At 38.5% G+C, this 15,892-nt stretch overlaps 1 protein-coding gene across 4 annotated transcripts in view; it reads right to left on the bottom strand.

Annotated features, from left to right (window-relative positions):
* MCC (MCC regulator of WNT signaling pathway) overlaps positions 1-15,892 on the bottom strand; it is a 199,187-nt gene that overhangs the window by 64,053 nt on the left and 119,242 nt on the right. For all 4 annotated transcript variants that reach the window (XM_052700982.1, XM_052700981.1, XM_052700983.1 and 1 more), the window contains one exon: positions 4,149-4,262. In XM_052700982.1, the coding sequence (XP_052556942.1) occupies positions 4,149-4,262 (114 nt within the window). The remainder of the gene's footprint in view (positions 1-4,148; positions 4,263-15,892) is intronic.

Raw genomic sequence — 15,892 nt, 5'->3', positions numbered from 1 at the left:
ACTGTCTATGGCATTATTCAGGGAAACCACAATTCATCAACTGTGTTAGACACAACATTAGAATCTGTTGAACAAGTAATTGAGCATAGTGAAAATTAATTAATATCGTACATTCATTGTTCACTTGATGTGCAAAAAGATATAAGTGAACAGGGCTAGTCCATGTGAAATAAAGACATCACAAAACAACTAAACTTCAGTGCTGATCTGTTGACTCTGTTCACCTGAGCATCTCTACTTCAAGTAACTTTCTTAAACGAGAAACTGAAATCTCCCATTAAGTGCAAATGTTCTTATATGCCAAGTAATGTTGGTTATACTTTTATATTGAAATTCTGCTGTCCCTCCCTCTATTCTGAATAACTGAAAGGATGGCAAGAATTTATAAATGCAGTAATGGAACATATTGACAAAGGAATCAGAATGTTGCAGCGCAGTATTTGTTTCTCCACGCCTACAGTTCTTACAAAATTCCATAATTACCTGGACTAAGTATAAAGACAGAAGAGAACAGAACTACCTTGTGAAAGGTGATGAAAAGATAAGATGTAGAAAGTAAACTGTCTACTCTTGATATATTTGCTGAAACTTTCAGCGTGTTACTAATTCCATGCTTCTGTGTAACTGTTGTAGCTTAACCACAGTAGATAGCTAAACACCACAAACTTTCCTTCCTTTTACTCCCAGGAGGAGTGGAGAAAAGCATAAGCAAGAAAACTTGTGGATCACATTAAAAACTGTTTAGTAAGTGAAAGAGAAGTGAAAGAAGAGAAAAGACAATAAAACCAAACACATGTGAAGTCCGTCACCCACCACCTCCCATGGGCAAACTGCTGCTCACCCAGCTGCCAACAAAAAGGCAGCTTGCCTCGCTCTGATTCCCCTACCTGTACACTGCTGAGAACAGCACTACTCAGCATAAAATGTCTCCCTGTCCAGTTTGGGTCATCTGCCTGGATGTGTCCTCTCCTGGCCTCCTGCACATCACCATGTACTCACTGAGTGGGCAGAGACAGAAGAGTCCTTGGCTCTGTGCAAGTACCGCTCAGTATCAGCTCAGACACTGCAGTGCTATCTGCACTGTGCTGGATGCAGATCTAAACACAGCACTACTGTTATTTGTGCTTTCCCTTCAGACATTTATTATTTATTATTATTAGAGCCAGGATACCTAACCATAGAGGATTAGTAAAAAGCACTACTTTTATTCTCACAAACAAAACAAGATTCTGGAAGACCACACCAGAAATAACTGACCACTACTTTACAGTAACTTTCATTCATAAGGTCAGTTCAGTGCCAAATTTTACACTCATACAAAGAGACAAGGAGATCTAATGTCTTATAGAAATAATACTAGCATGTACACAAATGCTTTAACAGGGACTCTACAGACTGGACTTCTGGAAACGAACTCTACCATAACACAACAATCAGCAATCGGTTACATCCTTCTATAAAAATCTTATCAAGCTGAGCTACCCAACTATCTGTCAGCTCCCCAAATCACTTTTCTTCACCAAATACCTTCTTCCAAAGTTTTATATGCTTCATGAAATGATAGGAAAGGTGTTACCAAAAATGTGGTCAAAGGAATGCTTTTTTTCCAGAGAGCATATAGTGTGCCAGCAAAAAAAAAAAAAAAAAAGCATGTGCTGCTTTTGTAAGTATAGTCAAAAAATGAGATTTAATGCTGACCCACTAGCATCTGAAAATGGTTATGCAGAACCTCAAACACTTCTTATTTAATGTATACCTTCTGAAACTCTAATTCATATTAGTGAGGAAGAAATGCATTAGCCAGATGCTGTCAGAGAAAAATGACATATGTAATGTGATATGCATTTGGATAAATCTCTGTAGATTGGGAGGAAAAGTTGAAAAAAAATAATAATAATGCTATGGGGAACATCTGCTTGAAAAAGAAAGCAATGCAGTCAGAGTAAGAAGAAAAGGGAAGGCAAAGTCATCAGAATCTGTTTCAGCATTTAAATGTAACTAACTAATTGAATATATAAGCTGTGCATCTTTTTAGACTTTAAAAAAAGAGTATTAAAATGTTTAAAAATGAGTGTTTAAAAAATGATCATTTTAGACTTTCCTTTACACCTCAGAAAGTTTCTATTCACCTGGGGGGGATTTTAGAAAAAAAACTTCCATAATATTAAGACTACATAGAAATTGTTAATTAGAATGTATTTTTTTTTTCTTCCAAAAAACAATCGCACCAAAGCTTCTCATCAGCCACAACTATAGCATTAAGCCAGAAACGTACATTATACAAACAATCACCCCAGTACAACTAGTGAGACTCAGTCAGTCTCTTCCCCCAAAGTTTCTCTGCTCCTATTAAAATTCCTCTTCAGTCCCACACCCACAGCTTTATAGTTTTTCTTTAGAATATGCACACTGGAGTGTTTATTTCAGCGTGGAGAAATGTATAGCAGAAGCACATTAGGCTTCAGATATTCCAAAAGAACAGATATTCTGATTTTACGTTATTCATAGTTCAGGCAACGGTCATCACTATGGTTCTATTTACAACTACAAAGCCCAAGATCACGGAAAAAAACCACCAATATGAGAAAACCAGCACTGTATGCATGCACACCTGGTAACCAATTAAAACAAAAAAAAAAGAAAAACATCATGCTAACAGAGCACAGTCATCATCAGTGGGGATATATCATTGTATGAGAGCATGTACAAGGTACTCTTCATTGGCTGAGATATGACATGTATTTTTTAATAAAGACCAGGAAATAAATGTAGAATACTAACAAAAAAATCTGTATTTATCACAGTAAAATCACTCGGAAGAGTTAAAAATAACAACCACAACAACATAATCACACAGAATCATGAAGACTTTTTGGGTATAGTGGACAGTTTAATGATTGCCAAATGCAGCCAAACATCAAGCTGTACCTCAGAAAGAGGACCTGCCTTCAGAGAGCACTGTAAGTTCAAAAATGATCTCAGGATTATAGCTATAAATAATGTGTGTGTCTCTGGCTCATAGATCAAAGGGAATGAAAGGGACAATGTTTTTACTCCACTATGCTGCATTGATGGGCTGGAATAAGACTACTGTTTACAAACCTCAAAATAGCTGAAAAAATATAAAAGAATGTTAGAAGGACTGAAGTAAAAGCCTTAAAATGTAGATTATTTAAATATTTCTACATCTGGCTTGAGTTTAAATAATACACCTCTATCAAAATGCCCTGATAACCAAAGACTGTAAACTCGCAGAATTGCAGAATAGCTGGCCTTGATCTCTTGAGGTCAATTCTTTAACCCTATCCACTGAAGGAAGGTAACTTATAGCAGAACAGGTCCAGACGGCTTTTAAGTACTTTCAAAGATGAAGATTCCGCAACGTATCTGGATAACACATAAGATGTGATATTTTACAAGACAAAATGCTTTGTCTGGCTCTCTGAAGGTGTAAATTAATACATACTTTGCAGTTGTTTTAAATGGCAAAGTACTTATAAAAGGTAATTGCCAGAGTAACAGTACTTGAAAACAGAGGTTTTGTTCATAGGAGAAATATTAGATACAATAGTTATTTCCCTGTTTGCATTTGACTCTCTACATATATCTTGATCTGAAAAACAAACCATTAAGAGCCAAGAAAGCATCAAAGCTCACTTAATCCTTTGGCTTTCCACTGATTGTGTTTTCTATAACAGAGATACATAAACTGGCTTACTAGAGGCGAGACTGAGATCACTAATCATTTCTCGCATTAACGTCGAAGTGCTGAGGATTGGTAATCAATTTTCATCAGTGTTAATTTGTGCTGTGTGAATCTCACTCAAGACTAAAAGACTCTGATCAGCTACCTAATCCACTGATCATTACAGTTTTTATTTTCTAAAGTAATTTAAAGTGTTCACTATTAAAAGAGGCTGTTGGCTTCAAACAAAATCAATCCAATTATTTCTTGGTACTTCAAAAAAAAGAATATTATCAGCATGTAAAAGTTAAAACACTTGGCAATCATGCTTTGTACAGTATTACAATTCTTTTCACTCACGTGTTAAGAACTTTCATCCTTTCTCCACATATCATACACCTCTCTGAAGAACAAGGACAATAGAAAACCACTGACCATCTTCAGAATTTTAACTGTTGCTCACCTGTGCTTTTGCCAGTTTCTTCTCCAACAGGTCACGTTCTCTTTCTGTTTGTTGCAGACGTTTATTAAGCTCCACAATGTCTCCCTTTAATGATGCCAGGGCTGCTAAATGAAGCTGGAAGACAGAGGATAGAGAAAAAAATTAATCTAGTAACAAGCATTATAGCAGAAGAATTTCAAAGAAGATACGATATTATACAGTAGTCACAACATCTTTGGATTTCTGAGTAGTTAACAGGAGCTTTAGAATAATGGTAGTCAAAAAGTAGTTCACATACTTCAACACCTTTTTATCACTGAACTGTCTTCTTCAGAAAATCCACCTGCTCCTTCAGAAAAACATTATAAGAACAAGTGTAATGAAAAGTAATACAACTGCTTATGTGTGCATAAATTCCAATATTAACTTAAAAGCAATCAGCTCAAGCATTGTTTTGTAACACCTAACATTAGATGTCAGCTCAGATTTGTGTTATAAAAGGTGTGTCATGTTTTGATGCATTCACAGATAAAGGTTATCAGTGTAGTGAATAACTCCATGCATAGGACTCAATTTTATTTTGCAACTACTGCCTACTCCATTTTGAACTGCTTTACTGTTATTTTTTACTATTTCATATCAGTGAGCTTCAATGCTTCTAACTTACGAAGCTACACCCTGAGAATGTGAACTGTTATTCTCTCTGCAAGATATTATTTTGATGGAAGATACCTATCTGTGCTGATACCTGTGCTGCTGTGATAGAGACAGGACCCAAGGGAACAGCATGGAGCAGCATCACGGGAGAGTCAGGGGGGTGACAGGTAAAGGTTATTTAGCAGAGAGTGATGGGCATGGAACAGCTCCCCAGGGCAGTAGGCACAACTCGAAGTGTGAAGTTTGGAGAGCATTCTGACAATGTTCTCAGACATAGAGTCTGAATTTAGGGTGGTGCTGTGTAGAGACAGGGGTTGGACTCAATCATCCCTGCAAGTCTCTTCCAATTTGGGATATTCTACGATTCTGTGTTTAGTAAGAAGCATCACTTATCCATGTCTGCAGTGACCATGGTGGACTGATTCTATGATTTTGTGACTCTGTATTTAACCAATCACATATGGAAACACAGATAGGATAAACAACATAATTGAGTTACCCTAGCTACATAACTTAGAAATCAAGAATAAATCTTCTAAAAAAAATCCAAACTTAGAACTCATTTACAGTCTCTTGTTTTCCTCGGTATCCCTTTCATACCACAGCATAGGTAGCAAGTAGAATTCAGTGATTCATACTGACATGTACAACAGAAAATTCCATGAGGAAACTAGCCAGTATTACTGAAGTCATTCTTTGTAGTAGTACAGAAGCAACTCTTCAGTTATACTGGATATGAAAACTACAAAGATCCTTCACACTGGCCCGAGTAACCTGGCAAATGTTGCTCTGCTGCCAAGACTTGGGCTGAAACACAAACAGTGCTGCTAGATTTTCAGTTACTTTCAGGTTTTCATGTAGTCTGACATTTTACAGAGTTACATAATTTTTCTTCTTCCATTTCTAGTCAATCAGCTAATGATTCTCCTACTCTGAAATCTGCCTTAACAATAGGAAAAAACAGTAAAATCACATTTTTTCATGTACTGAAATGTGAAAGTAGTTGTAATACAGAAAGTAATACAGAAAGGAGACTAGATTCACTTAGACACAACTTCATATACAATATTTCCAGTGTTACAGAAAAGGCCACTTCTGGCACAAGGACATGAAACTTCTCTGTACAAAGACTTCAGATGTAGGTTCTGCTGTTGAGACTGCAGAATAACTATGTGACTAGATGCACTGGACATCTTTATTTGTCAGCTGTCTAAAACATTTTTATTACAACAGCCACAAAACATTTTGCATGCTGTTACTTATTTCAGTGTAATACATACACATATGCAATTTCATGCCATAGTATGTTTAAGGTTCTTAAGGCAGACTCATTTTCCAAGTGAAAAAAAGAGTAGTAGCCTACTATGTATCTTCTTTCAAATATGCTGTGCTGAAATATCTTAATAAGCTCAGAAACTCCCTGAATCTTACAAGTATTCTTGGCCTTTGGAGTAAGGCCATCCTTCCTACCACAGGAAAAAATGCACTGCTTTTACAGAGAGGAGAAACAAGAACCAGCCAAAGTGTACCAATCTGTTCATAACTGACTTGCAATTTTCAGGAAAGATGGTAAATTTAAAAGTCAATATTTTACCATTTTCACTTAACAGAGAAGAAATGTTGTAATGAAGCCCACCAGTTTATACATCAAATCTTGCATCCTTTATCACAGCTTTTAAATCATACATGAAAAAAATGGCTACAATTCTCTAAATTGAATAAAATAATGGTATGTAGTCAAGTAAGGATAATTCCCTTTTATACACCATTATTAGATGATTTCCAGCTATGGTTTTAATTAAATACCAGACTTATAATGTTCATACGCATGGAGCCATAATATAAAAATGACATCATCAACTTAAAAATTTCAATGAAAAATTACTCATTTACTAAGCAGTAGAATTAATGAAGCTGACTTCATATGGATCTGCTTTTGTTCCCTTCACACACCAGGATCAGCTCAGCTCTTCTTCGTGGCCCGTGCAAAACCAGGTAAAGACCAGCAGAAATTCTATCTAGCTTAATACAACACTGCTGCCTGGCCTGGACTGATAGACCCTGCCACACAAGGGTATCCAGCAGGCAGGATGTATTTGCGTCTTCATTCAAAGCAACAAAAGAATTGCTTTACTAATTACAGAGAAATTTTTTTGCTATCCAAAATGATCCTTTCCTAACTTGATCCTGGTCAGCTTCTGTGTACTTAGAGGAGGAAAAAAAAAAAAAAAAAAAGGAAGAAACCTGGAGAAATCCAGTGTAACAGAAATGGCAAACCAGCCAATGTGGAGTCACCACACAGAGAGAAAGGCTGCTTCTGACACTCCTCAGCTGCAGCACACCCAGTACACACAGCAGTAAATAGTATGTAAGTGGTGTCTCCAGCTACTGCTATGATAAAAAATAAGGTTAGCAAATTGGTTTATCTGTCTGTTCTGGGCAGTACCAGAACCTCCTCTGCAATTCCTGAGAAGAGCTGTTAGGAAGTATTGTTGCATCTTTCCTTGAGCCATGAATGTTCCCACAGCCTATGTTCTCCTCACATTCCTATAATAAGCAAAAGGGGGGACACTGACATGCAGATCTTCTACACTGCTGTAACACAAACAGGGAAACATCTGAACAAAGATCTACTGAAAACAACCAAAAAAATACCCCCAAGACCCTGGAGTGGAAACAAAATCCTGTTTCAGTGGTCCTGAATTATTTCAGAATATGAGACCGGAGAAAGAGAGAACTGAAATAGCCACGTGGCACACAGCCCTTTTTTCTCTTTCAGCAAACAATGACAGGCCAGGCAGAGTGGCTATCACCAACACTAATGTCAGATGTTTATAGCTCACAGTGGGCTGCCCCTTAGTAGGCACAGAACACAAAACAAAAACTTTGTCGTTTGTAACAATTAGTTAGATACCACGTGGAGTACTCTTTGTACAACATACCAGTCTAAACTTTTCAAACAGGATGAGCACCGTGGAAAACAGTTCACAGCCAACGTCCTGAACAGATTATAAAGTGGATCTCTTGATCCAACACAGAAAAAAATAAACTCTCACAAAAAAAACCACTATGTGACGACAATGAGTCTAGACTGTCCAACAGGACAAGAAGGTCAACACATGTGAAAGCAATGACCAAAAAGGAATCAAATAGGCAAAAACATATTTATCTACCACAAGAAATGAAATGAAGAATTCTTTCAGTCAAGAAAATAGATGCACACCATTACTAAAAAAAATGCAACAGCCATCTTACCTCAAAAGCTCTCGTTTCTACACAATTTTATGCAAGCACAAAAGCAGGCTGTTTACAGAAACGTATGAACCCTATTTTATATCCACTACAGTCTTGCCTGTTTATTACAATATAAGCATCGGTGTACTTGTGTTTATTTAAACATGTAAGAAGTGCATTGAATTGTGAACATCACCCTCCAGACATGCAATTTCTAAAAGATTCTGGTCAGAGAATACTGGACTCTGGCACCCTCCCCTCTATTTCCATTTATACTTTGTGTGGTTTAGTGCAAAGTTTTGCTACAACGCATTCAGTGGCGTTCTGTGCACACAAACGCCCCTGATCACATGTTCATAATGCTGCCTGATCTCTGAAAACCTACCATCCCATTTTTTGTTCTCAAATGGCACGACACAGGATTTGAAAATTCCGGCTGCTCTGTAATATGAGAGATGGGCAGTTTTTGGTACAGCTCACAAAGCTCAGTCAGAATCTCACTCAAGAGCTACAGATGGGGCAAAGCAAGCTTATGTATTGCATTTTCCGACACACATCATAAAGGTGATGAAACGAAACCTACCAGAATATACAATTACAGACAAGGAAATAAAGAAGTTGGTAACACGAGCTTAAAATGATAAGCATTCAGGCAGAAATACAAAACCTTCTTTGATTTTGCACTCGGGACTTTCATCAAACAGCACAGATACAGCTCCACGTGCAAATAATACGCTTGCTTGAAGTGACCGTTCTCTGAAAATAAAAATCTTCTCGGTTCTAAACACTGGCTTCTTTTCTTCCTTTTCTTGCTCATGATCCATGAAATGTATATTTTTATGGTACAGCTGATGGCATAAATATAACTGAAGCCCATTTCTGCCGTGTATTGACAAGGTAAAATGGAAAAGTGTAAAGGACAACCATATCCCAGAAGCAGTGACAGGACAGCTCAATATTCCCTGGGCAATTTCAGCTGTGTGATCTCTAGAGCACAGCCCTGAAATATCACAGTCAACTGCCCTGCAACTGTGACCTACGGCAAACTCAAATGCTTAAAAAAGCAGCGCCACTGAACTGCTGGAGGTGACTGCCAACATGACCTGGAACTCTATGTTTCAAACAACTGCTACACGTTAATGAATTAAAACATTCAATGACATACAAAATGGACATTTTGTGAGTCTCCCGCTGAAGCAATGCTCATCACATCAGGCACTATATAGTTCCATCGTACGATGGTGCAACATTAAACAAATAACGTGCCAACCCAAGCCAAGGAACTATCCAAGTTCTAGAAGAATAAAGATCGAATGCTTGTAAGGCATGCTTTAACTTGAAAAAGCTGCAGAAGATGTATTCAGTCTGTCTAAGCTATTTATAAACAATTGAAATGGATACACTTTCTAAAAAACTCAAAATCAACATTTCTGGGCACTTGATGCACTTCTTTATATTTCAATCTATTTCTTAGAAAACAAACAACCAAATCACAGCCGTCATCATACTCTTCAGCATCTTCACCAATTACACTGACCATGGCCTCGAGGGCACCCTCAGCAAGTTTGCCAGTGACACCAAGCTGATACATCAGTGCGGCTGACACATCAGAAGGAAGGGATTCCAGCCGGAAGGACATCACCAAACTCAAAAGGTGGGCCCATGTGAACCTAGAGAGGTTCAACACAGCAAAGTGCAGGGTTCTGCACTTGGGTCGGAGGAATCCCAGATATGTGTGCCGGCTGGGAGAAGAACTCCTTGAGAGCAGCTCTGTAGAGAATGACCTGCAGGTCCTGGCGGATGGAAAATGGAACACAAGCCAGCGATGTGCTCCTGCAGCTTGGAGGGCCAATGGCATCCTGGACTCCCGTCAGAAGAGCAGTGGCCAGCAGGGACAGGGAGGTGATGTCCCTGTGTCCAGGTCTGGAGCCCCCAGTACGAGAAAGACAAGAAAGACAACACAGGGCTGCTGGAGAGCGTCCAGAGCAGAGCCACAAAGATGACCAGGGGACTGGAGCACCTCCCCATGAAGACAGACTGAGGGAGCTGGGCTTGTTCAGCCTGGAGAAAAGAAGGCTGCGAGGAGACTTCATTGCAGCCTTTCAGTATTTAAAAGGGGATTATACAAAAGAGAGGAATCAACTTTTAACTCAGATAGATAGTGACAGGACTAGGGGGAATGGTTTCAAGCTCACGGAGGGAAGGTTCTCATTAGACGTCAGGGCAAAGTTAATTACAGAGAGAGTGGTGAGGTGCTGGAACAGGCTGCCCAAGGACACTGCAGATGCTCCATTCTGCAGGTGTTGAAGACCAGGTTGGGTGGGGCTCTGGGCAGCCTGGTCTAGTACCAGATCTGGAGGTTGCTGGCACTGCCTGTAGCAGAGGAGCTCGAACTTGATGATGGGGTCCCTTCCAACCCAAGCCATTCTACGATTCCACGATTCCATGCCAAGAAAATACAAAGTCTTGCCTCACCAATGCAAAGTGTTTAATAAAAAAATCTGCTAGGAGTGTTCAAAAATGTCATGGAACTTTTAATCTGACTCTATTTCAGAGTACAATCTGTTTCAGAACATCATTAAAAACAAAAGACTTAACCATGGAAAATATCATCATTTGACATACTACTCAGACAATTCACAATTGGTGAACAGAGCATGTTCAAATTTGTACCTCATGAGTATGCCTGAAAGCTAGACTAACGGCCCTACTCCTACTATTACAGATGTTCTGACCTTCCTGGGAACAAAAGCTTTCGGTATCTTGAGGAGAAAAATCTAAGCACATGGCCCAGTAACCAAAAGATGCAAACATCTGAAGCTGAGGACTGCAGAGGAAAACTACACTTTGCAGAGTTTACTTTTCTGGAATTCTTAACAATGTTAAGTGTCCCACTGCAGGGCAGCCCACATGTCAATATCGACAGGCTCTCACCTGACTTCCCCATTATGTTTGAAGAATCAGCCTTGCTTTTGCCTTCAAAGGAGGAGCCCCCTGCCATTTCCATTTCCAGCTATTTCTAGGGAGCACTGTAACATCAATGCAAGGGATAGAAATTTGGTGCTGAGGACACCCTGCCTGAGACAAAATACTGTCTTCGTTTCACCTTAATCTCAACACATCGTCTGCAATCACTGGGTAGCCTTTCCTTATTCCAAAATAATAATTAAAAAATGATAAAACACCGCTGTAAGTTAGAGAAAGCTACAAATGGTTATGGTAAGCAGAATTTGATCCCACTTCAGTCAATTTATTCAACATTCTACTGCCCTTACAATATCTGGCTGGAGGATTCCTAATACAATTCAAGCAAGATATGTTATCTGCTTTTATTTTTTTATTTTTATATTTTATCTGTTTTTGAATTGATGAAGAGCAAAAATACCTTTATTTTGTCCTCCAGTTCTGCTCAACACAATCTAAGAAACAGAACTAAGGAGGGAGAAAAACTGTGAGGTTCAACATGCACCCTTACTCCCTGTAAAGCCCTTTCTCTGTTCCTCCCCAGTTTGCAAGGACCGTCCTGAAGCAGCAGGAAAAAAGGAAGTGGAAAACTAATGTACCTCACTCAAGTCACTGCATTAAGCATGTGGTGGCCCACCTCTGCTGCTGGTTACAGCAGATGGCAGGGATGTCATATACATCAATCTTTTTCCAAGAGCCCCATCATTTTGTTCTATCATACTAACTAGCTCTTTCACACTCAGTCTTCTCGAAGAACAAACTAGATCCTGTGAAATAGGTTGCCACTTCTGAGCCAGAAAAAATAAAATGCTACTTATAAGCAGCAAAATCAAGCTTCCTGTGGTTTTCATGTTTAGAACTCAGCCTGAAAATAACCTCTGGATTCTGAAGATCAAGTCTGAGGACTTACAACAGAGTTGTATTTACAATGGGTGAATGATACATGTGATCTGCTGTCCCCATCAATTCAGAGAGACAAGCACCAAATTCAGCAATATTCTTTGGCAATATGCCAAAAATTGATGATGCAGTAACAAAAAAAAAAACAACAAACAAAACAAAGCGAAGAATATTAAACATCAAGCCCATCAGCTAAACCACCTGTAACATACTTGCTCAGTTGTTCACTGTTTGGAGAAAGAAAGCATCTTTCTGACTATTCTTCATCACCTCTTGCACTAAAGTGTTCTAACAGAATGTCCACCATGTGGCTTACAAAACCACAACTCTAAAGCAATTCTTAAAACACAGCTCAACAACTTCAAAGCTCCAGAGGCAAAATTCTCTGGATGATCAAGTACATATTAAGCAAAATCACTGCAGTCCAGGTCTTAAGCACCCCACTGCTGCAGGGTTAGCTGCATCTTTGATATGTCCACATTCTTCCCCTCCCTTCTGCTTTAGTCACAGGTCATTTCCTCTCACAGAATTTGAAGTGGCAATCCCTCCAAGAACTGCCCACACCTGTAATTCCACCATTTACACATCCTCCAGACTGTCAGAGATAACAGTGACCACCCAGACAACGTGATAGCCCTGGCTTTTTTCATGGCTTTTTTCCTGAAAGACAGCACACCACAATCAATACTTCACTTGCATACAGGTTAGCAAGCACCTTTACGCTCCTGGCCATGGATCTCAAACTCATCAACGCTACCAGGCCCGTGTCTCACAGTTTCAGGTTAGCTCTCAGCACAAGTGATTTCCCCATACCCAGTCTTGTCAGTTGGGGCAGATCACAGTTCCTTTGACTTGCAGTTTCTATCCACTAACCAGCTCAAACCTGGACCTGCAATTTTGCTACAAGGAATGATTTCTTCAAACATAATGCATACTATTAGCTAGGAAAATTATCCGTGCTACTGCATTAGTTCCTGCAGGAAACTTCCACAATTTCCTTCCAGTTATGCACAAGAAATGTTTCTAAAAAGTTTTGGATTTATTTCTTGATTTGAGTACAGCACACAGAAACAACACCCACACTTTTCAGCGTTTCCAGACGTCTCCAGTTGTGCATCTTTCATTCTCTCCTCGTTCTTGTTACCAGGTCAGTAACAAGAGCAAAACTGACTGATTTCTCTGAGAACCTGGAGATCAGACGGCAAACAACTGGAGACTTCGCGTTACTTCCTGTCGGCACGTCTATTGTACTGGGTGCTGTCAGCGAAACAACAACTTCAGCAATTAGGAAATAAATCACTGTTAAAAATACAGCCCTGGTAATTCTCTATAGTGAATCATCTTGAGAAATTAGTATGCTACAACGGTTCAAAACATCAGTTACTCTAAGATGTGTTAGAGGAGTTTGCTTGCAACAGTAAAGCATCTGTTTAGCTGGATTCCAGCATGTCAGTCATTTGTTTTTGTGATTTTTTTAAAATATAAATAAACAACTATCCTCAATTCTTAAAAAAAAAAAAAAAAAAACCCTCAGAAAAAAACCCCAATTCCTATGTTCTAGCCTACCAAACATTTCTTCTGTCTACAAACATTTTGTTGGTCTATCCCAATTAAGTTTTTGCTCTCTGTGGCAAAAACTCATTTAAAACAAATCTCTCATTTAAAAATTCCAGTTAAAAACTAATTCGTCTTTCTAGAAAAACAAAAACCAAACCAAACCAACCCCCCAAAAAAACCCAAAAAACAGAACAAAAATGTCAAAACACCACATTAAAGCCACTAGCTTCACTAGCTTTTCTCCCACACCAAATCAGTGAGCTGAAGGATTAAAAAACCAAACATGGCCTCCAGCATCTTCTATCCCTCCAATACTAATTATTTGCATGTTCATATCTGGTACCAACTACCAGAACACCTTATGCAAGATTTCTGCATGATGCCCCAAGCTCCTTCCTAACGCCATCTACCCATAAAGAAGCAGACAGCACAGCACATTTACAAACAAGGCTTTCTGAAATAAATTCAGTTACCTCAATGTGCTTCCCTTCTTGAGTCACTACAACGCTAATTCTTTAGGCAGTGGAACCTTTGTTGCACAAACACTGAAAAGGTCAAAATAAACACTAATAAGTGTTTATTATCAATTACACTAACAGAGACAAGATTGCATAGCTGGCACTGTTCGATCTGTTTACAGAATTAGAATTTATGTAGCTAGGCTTTTTGGTATTTTAGTTACATCTGGAAATATTACTCCACTCAGAATGAATGCTTTCCTTTGTTGTTCAGTGCACTAATAACCCAACATGATATCACTGTCTGTTGTGTCAGCACAGTATCTTGTTTAAGCTGCTTCATTTTTTTCCTGACCATTTATACTGCAGGTCTCTCCAACTATAAATGCCAACAGCTGTCAAATTTGCAGCGAACTCTGTCTCAACGGCATGACAAATTCATAACAGAATATTTGAACTGGTGACAGCAATTAGTAAAGATTTCATCAAAAGTAATTCAAAGGTACAAGTAGCCAGTAAACACAAACCTGAAGCAAATCCAACTGTCACTCACACATGCAATGGGTAGAATTTAAGTCTGGTTCACAACACTCTCTGCACAACTCGTGGGTGGGAAAAGGTACCTGGCAAACCTCTGTACAAGATTAAATCTGTTTCTCATAAGCTCTCCTCCAACAATGACCTCATTTTCATTCTTTTGTATCACAAGCTCAGATGTGGAGACTTGACAGATGAGATACAGCTATTCTAGTGAGGATGCCTCCCTTTTTCAAATGACATAAAAAAGTCCCTTGTTCATCATGAAAAAAGAAAAAAATGCATGGACTTCTTTTTTTCGTGTCAAAATTATCTGCAAGCTTAAGAGCAATCTTCTAATAAGATATAACAAGTGTTTTGGTTAAGGCAACAACTCATTTTACTAATTTTTGCTCCATTTTCTCAGAAAAAGTATAGAAGATTAAAGCATTTCTAGAGTATTTAGAGGACAATTTTACTTCACTGTAACTGATACACATACACATTCAAATTTCTTACTTAATAAATGAAACTACAGACACTTAAAACTAGGAAAATTTAAAGTTTCAGTCAAACAAAAATTATACATAAAAACTGCTATAACATTTTGAGATTTGTTTTGGTGGAATTTCCACCACTATGTACCTGCCTCCACCTAGTTCAAGACAGGTTAATTCCCTATTTTGGACTCTCAGTGCCAAATCTGACCCCACACTTCACCCATGCAATTCTATTAAATTACTATTAAACAAGAGCTACACAGATATTTACGAGCCCAGAACACTGTTTGATGGAAAGTGCCTCCCACGAGACTGTCATTCTTTTCTACACTGTAATTTTCTCTGGTTTAAACCATAAAACAGTAATACACAAAAAAAACACACACACAAAAAAACCCATATTACTGATTCTCCAAGGAAGTTGGGACAGTACAAGGAATTATTTCTAAAGAATAAAATGTATTTTTAATGTTTATATATAAATGCAGGCAAATGTATGCATACACGCACAAAAAAAAAACAGGGGTCACAGTGAGCCAAAATTTATTTCAAAGACATTATACGTGCCACACATCCCACTTAGCACTTCAAAATGTCTGCATCCTTCATATGACCACTTTCATTAACATACACAAGAAAAGACTCACAGTGAACATGGGTCATAAAGCGTTTTCAAACACTAACTGGTACAGCCATAAATTTACATAATGTTCAGGAAATAAATCTTGTGCTCTCTGCTACCCATATAGGAACATCAATTTTAAGAACAGAATAGAGTATCTCCTTATCTGTTTAAAGGAGGGCAAATATTCCACTCATGTTAATTGCCCTGACAGAAAAGAATCAACACTCCATTAATCCATTTAATACGTGGCTTATTTTTCATCCTTGTACACTACATAGACCAAACGTTTGCTCACGGTAACTCTAAAGCTACTCTATGTTAGTTCCTCACCAGGCATGCTCCTCACTCATACAG

Source organism: Tympanuchus pallidicinctus, unplaced genomic scaffold (genome assembly GCF_026119805.1).
Source record: "Tympanuchus pallidicinctus isolate F22 unplaced genomic scaffold, pur_lepc_1.0 scaffold4, whole genome shotgun sequence".
Classification (NCBI taxonomy): Eukaryota; Metazoa; Chordata; class Aves; order Galliformes; family Phasianidae; genus Tympanuchus; species Tympanuchus pallidicinctus.
This window is presented reverse-complemented; position numbering and strand designations above follow the sequence as displayed.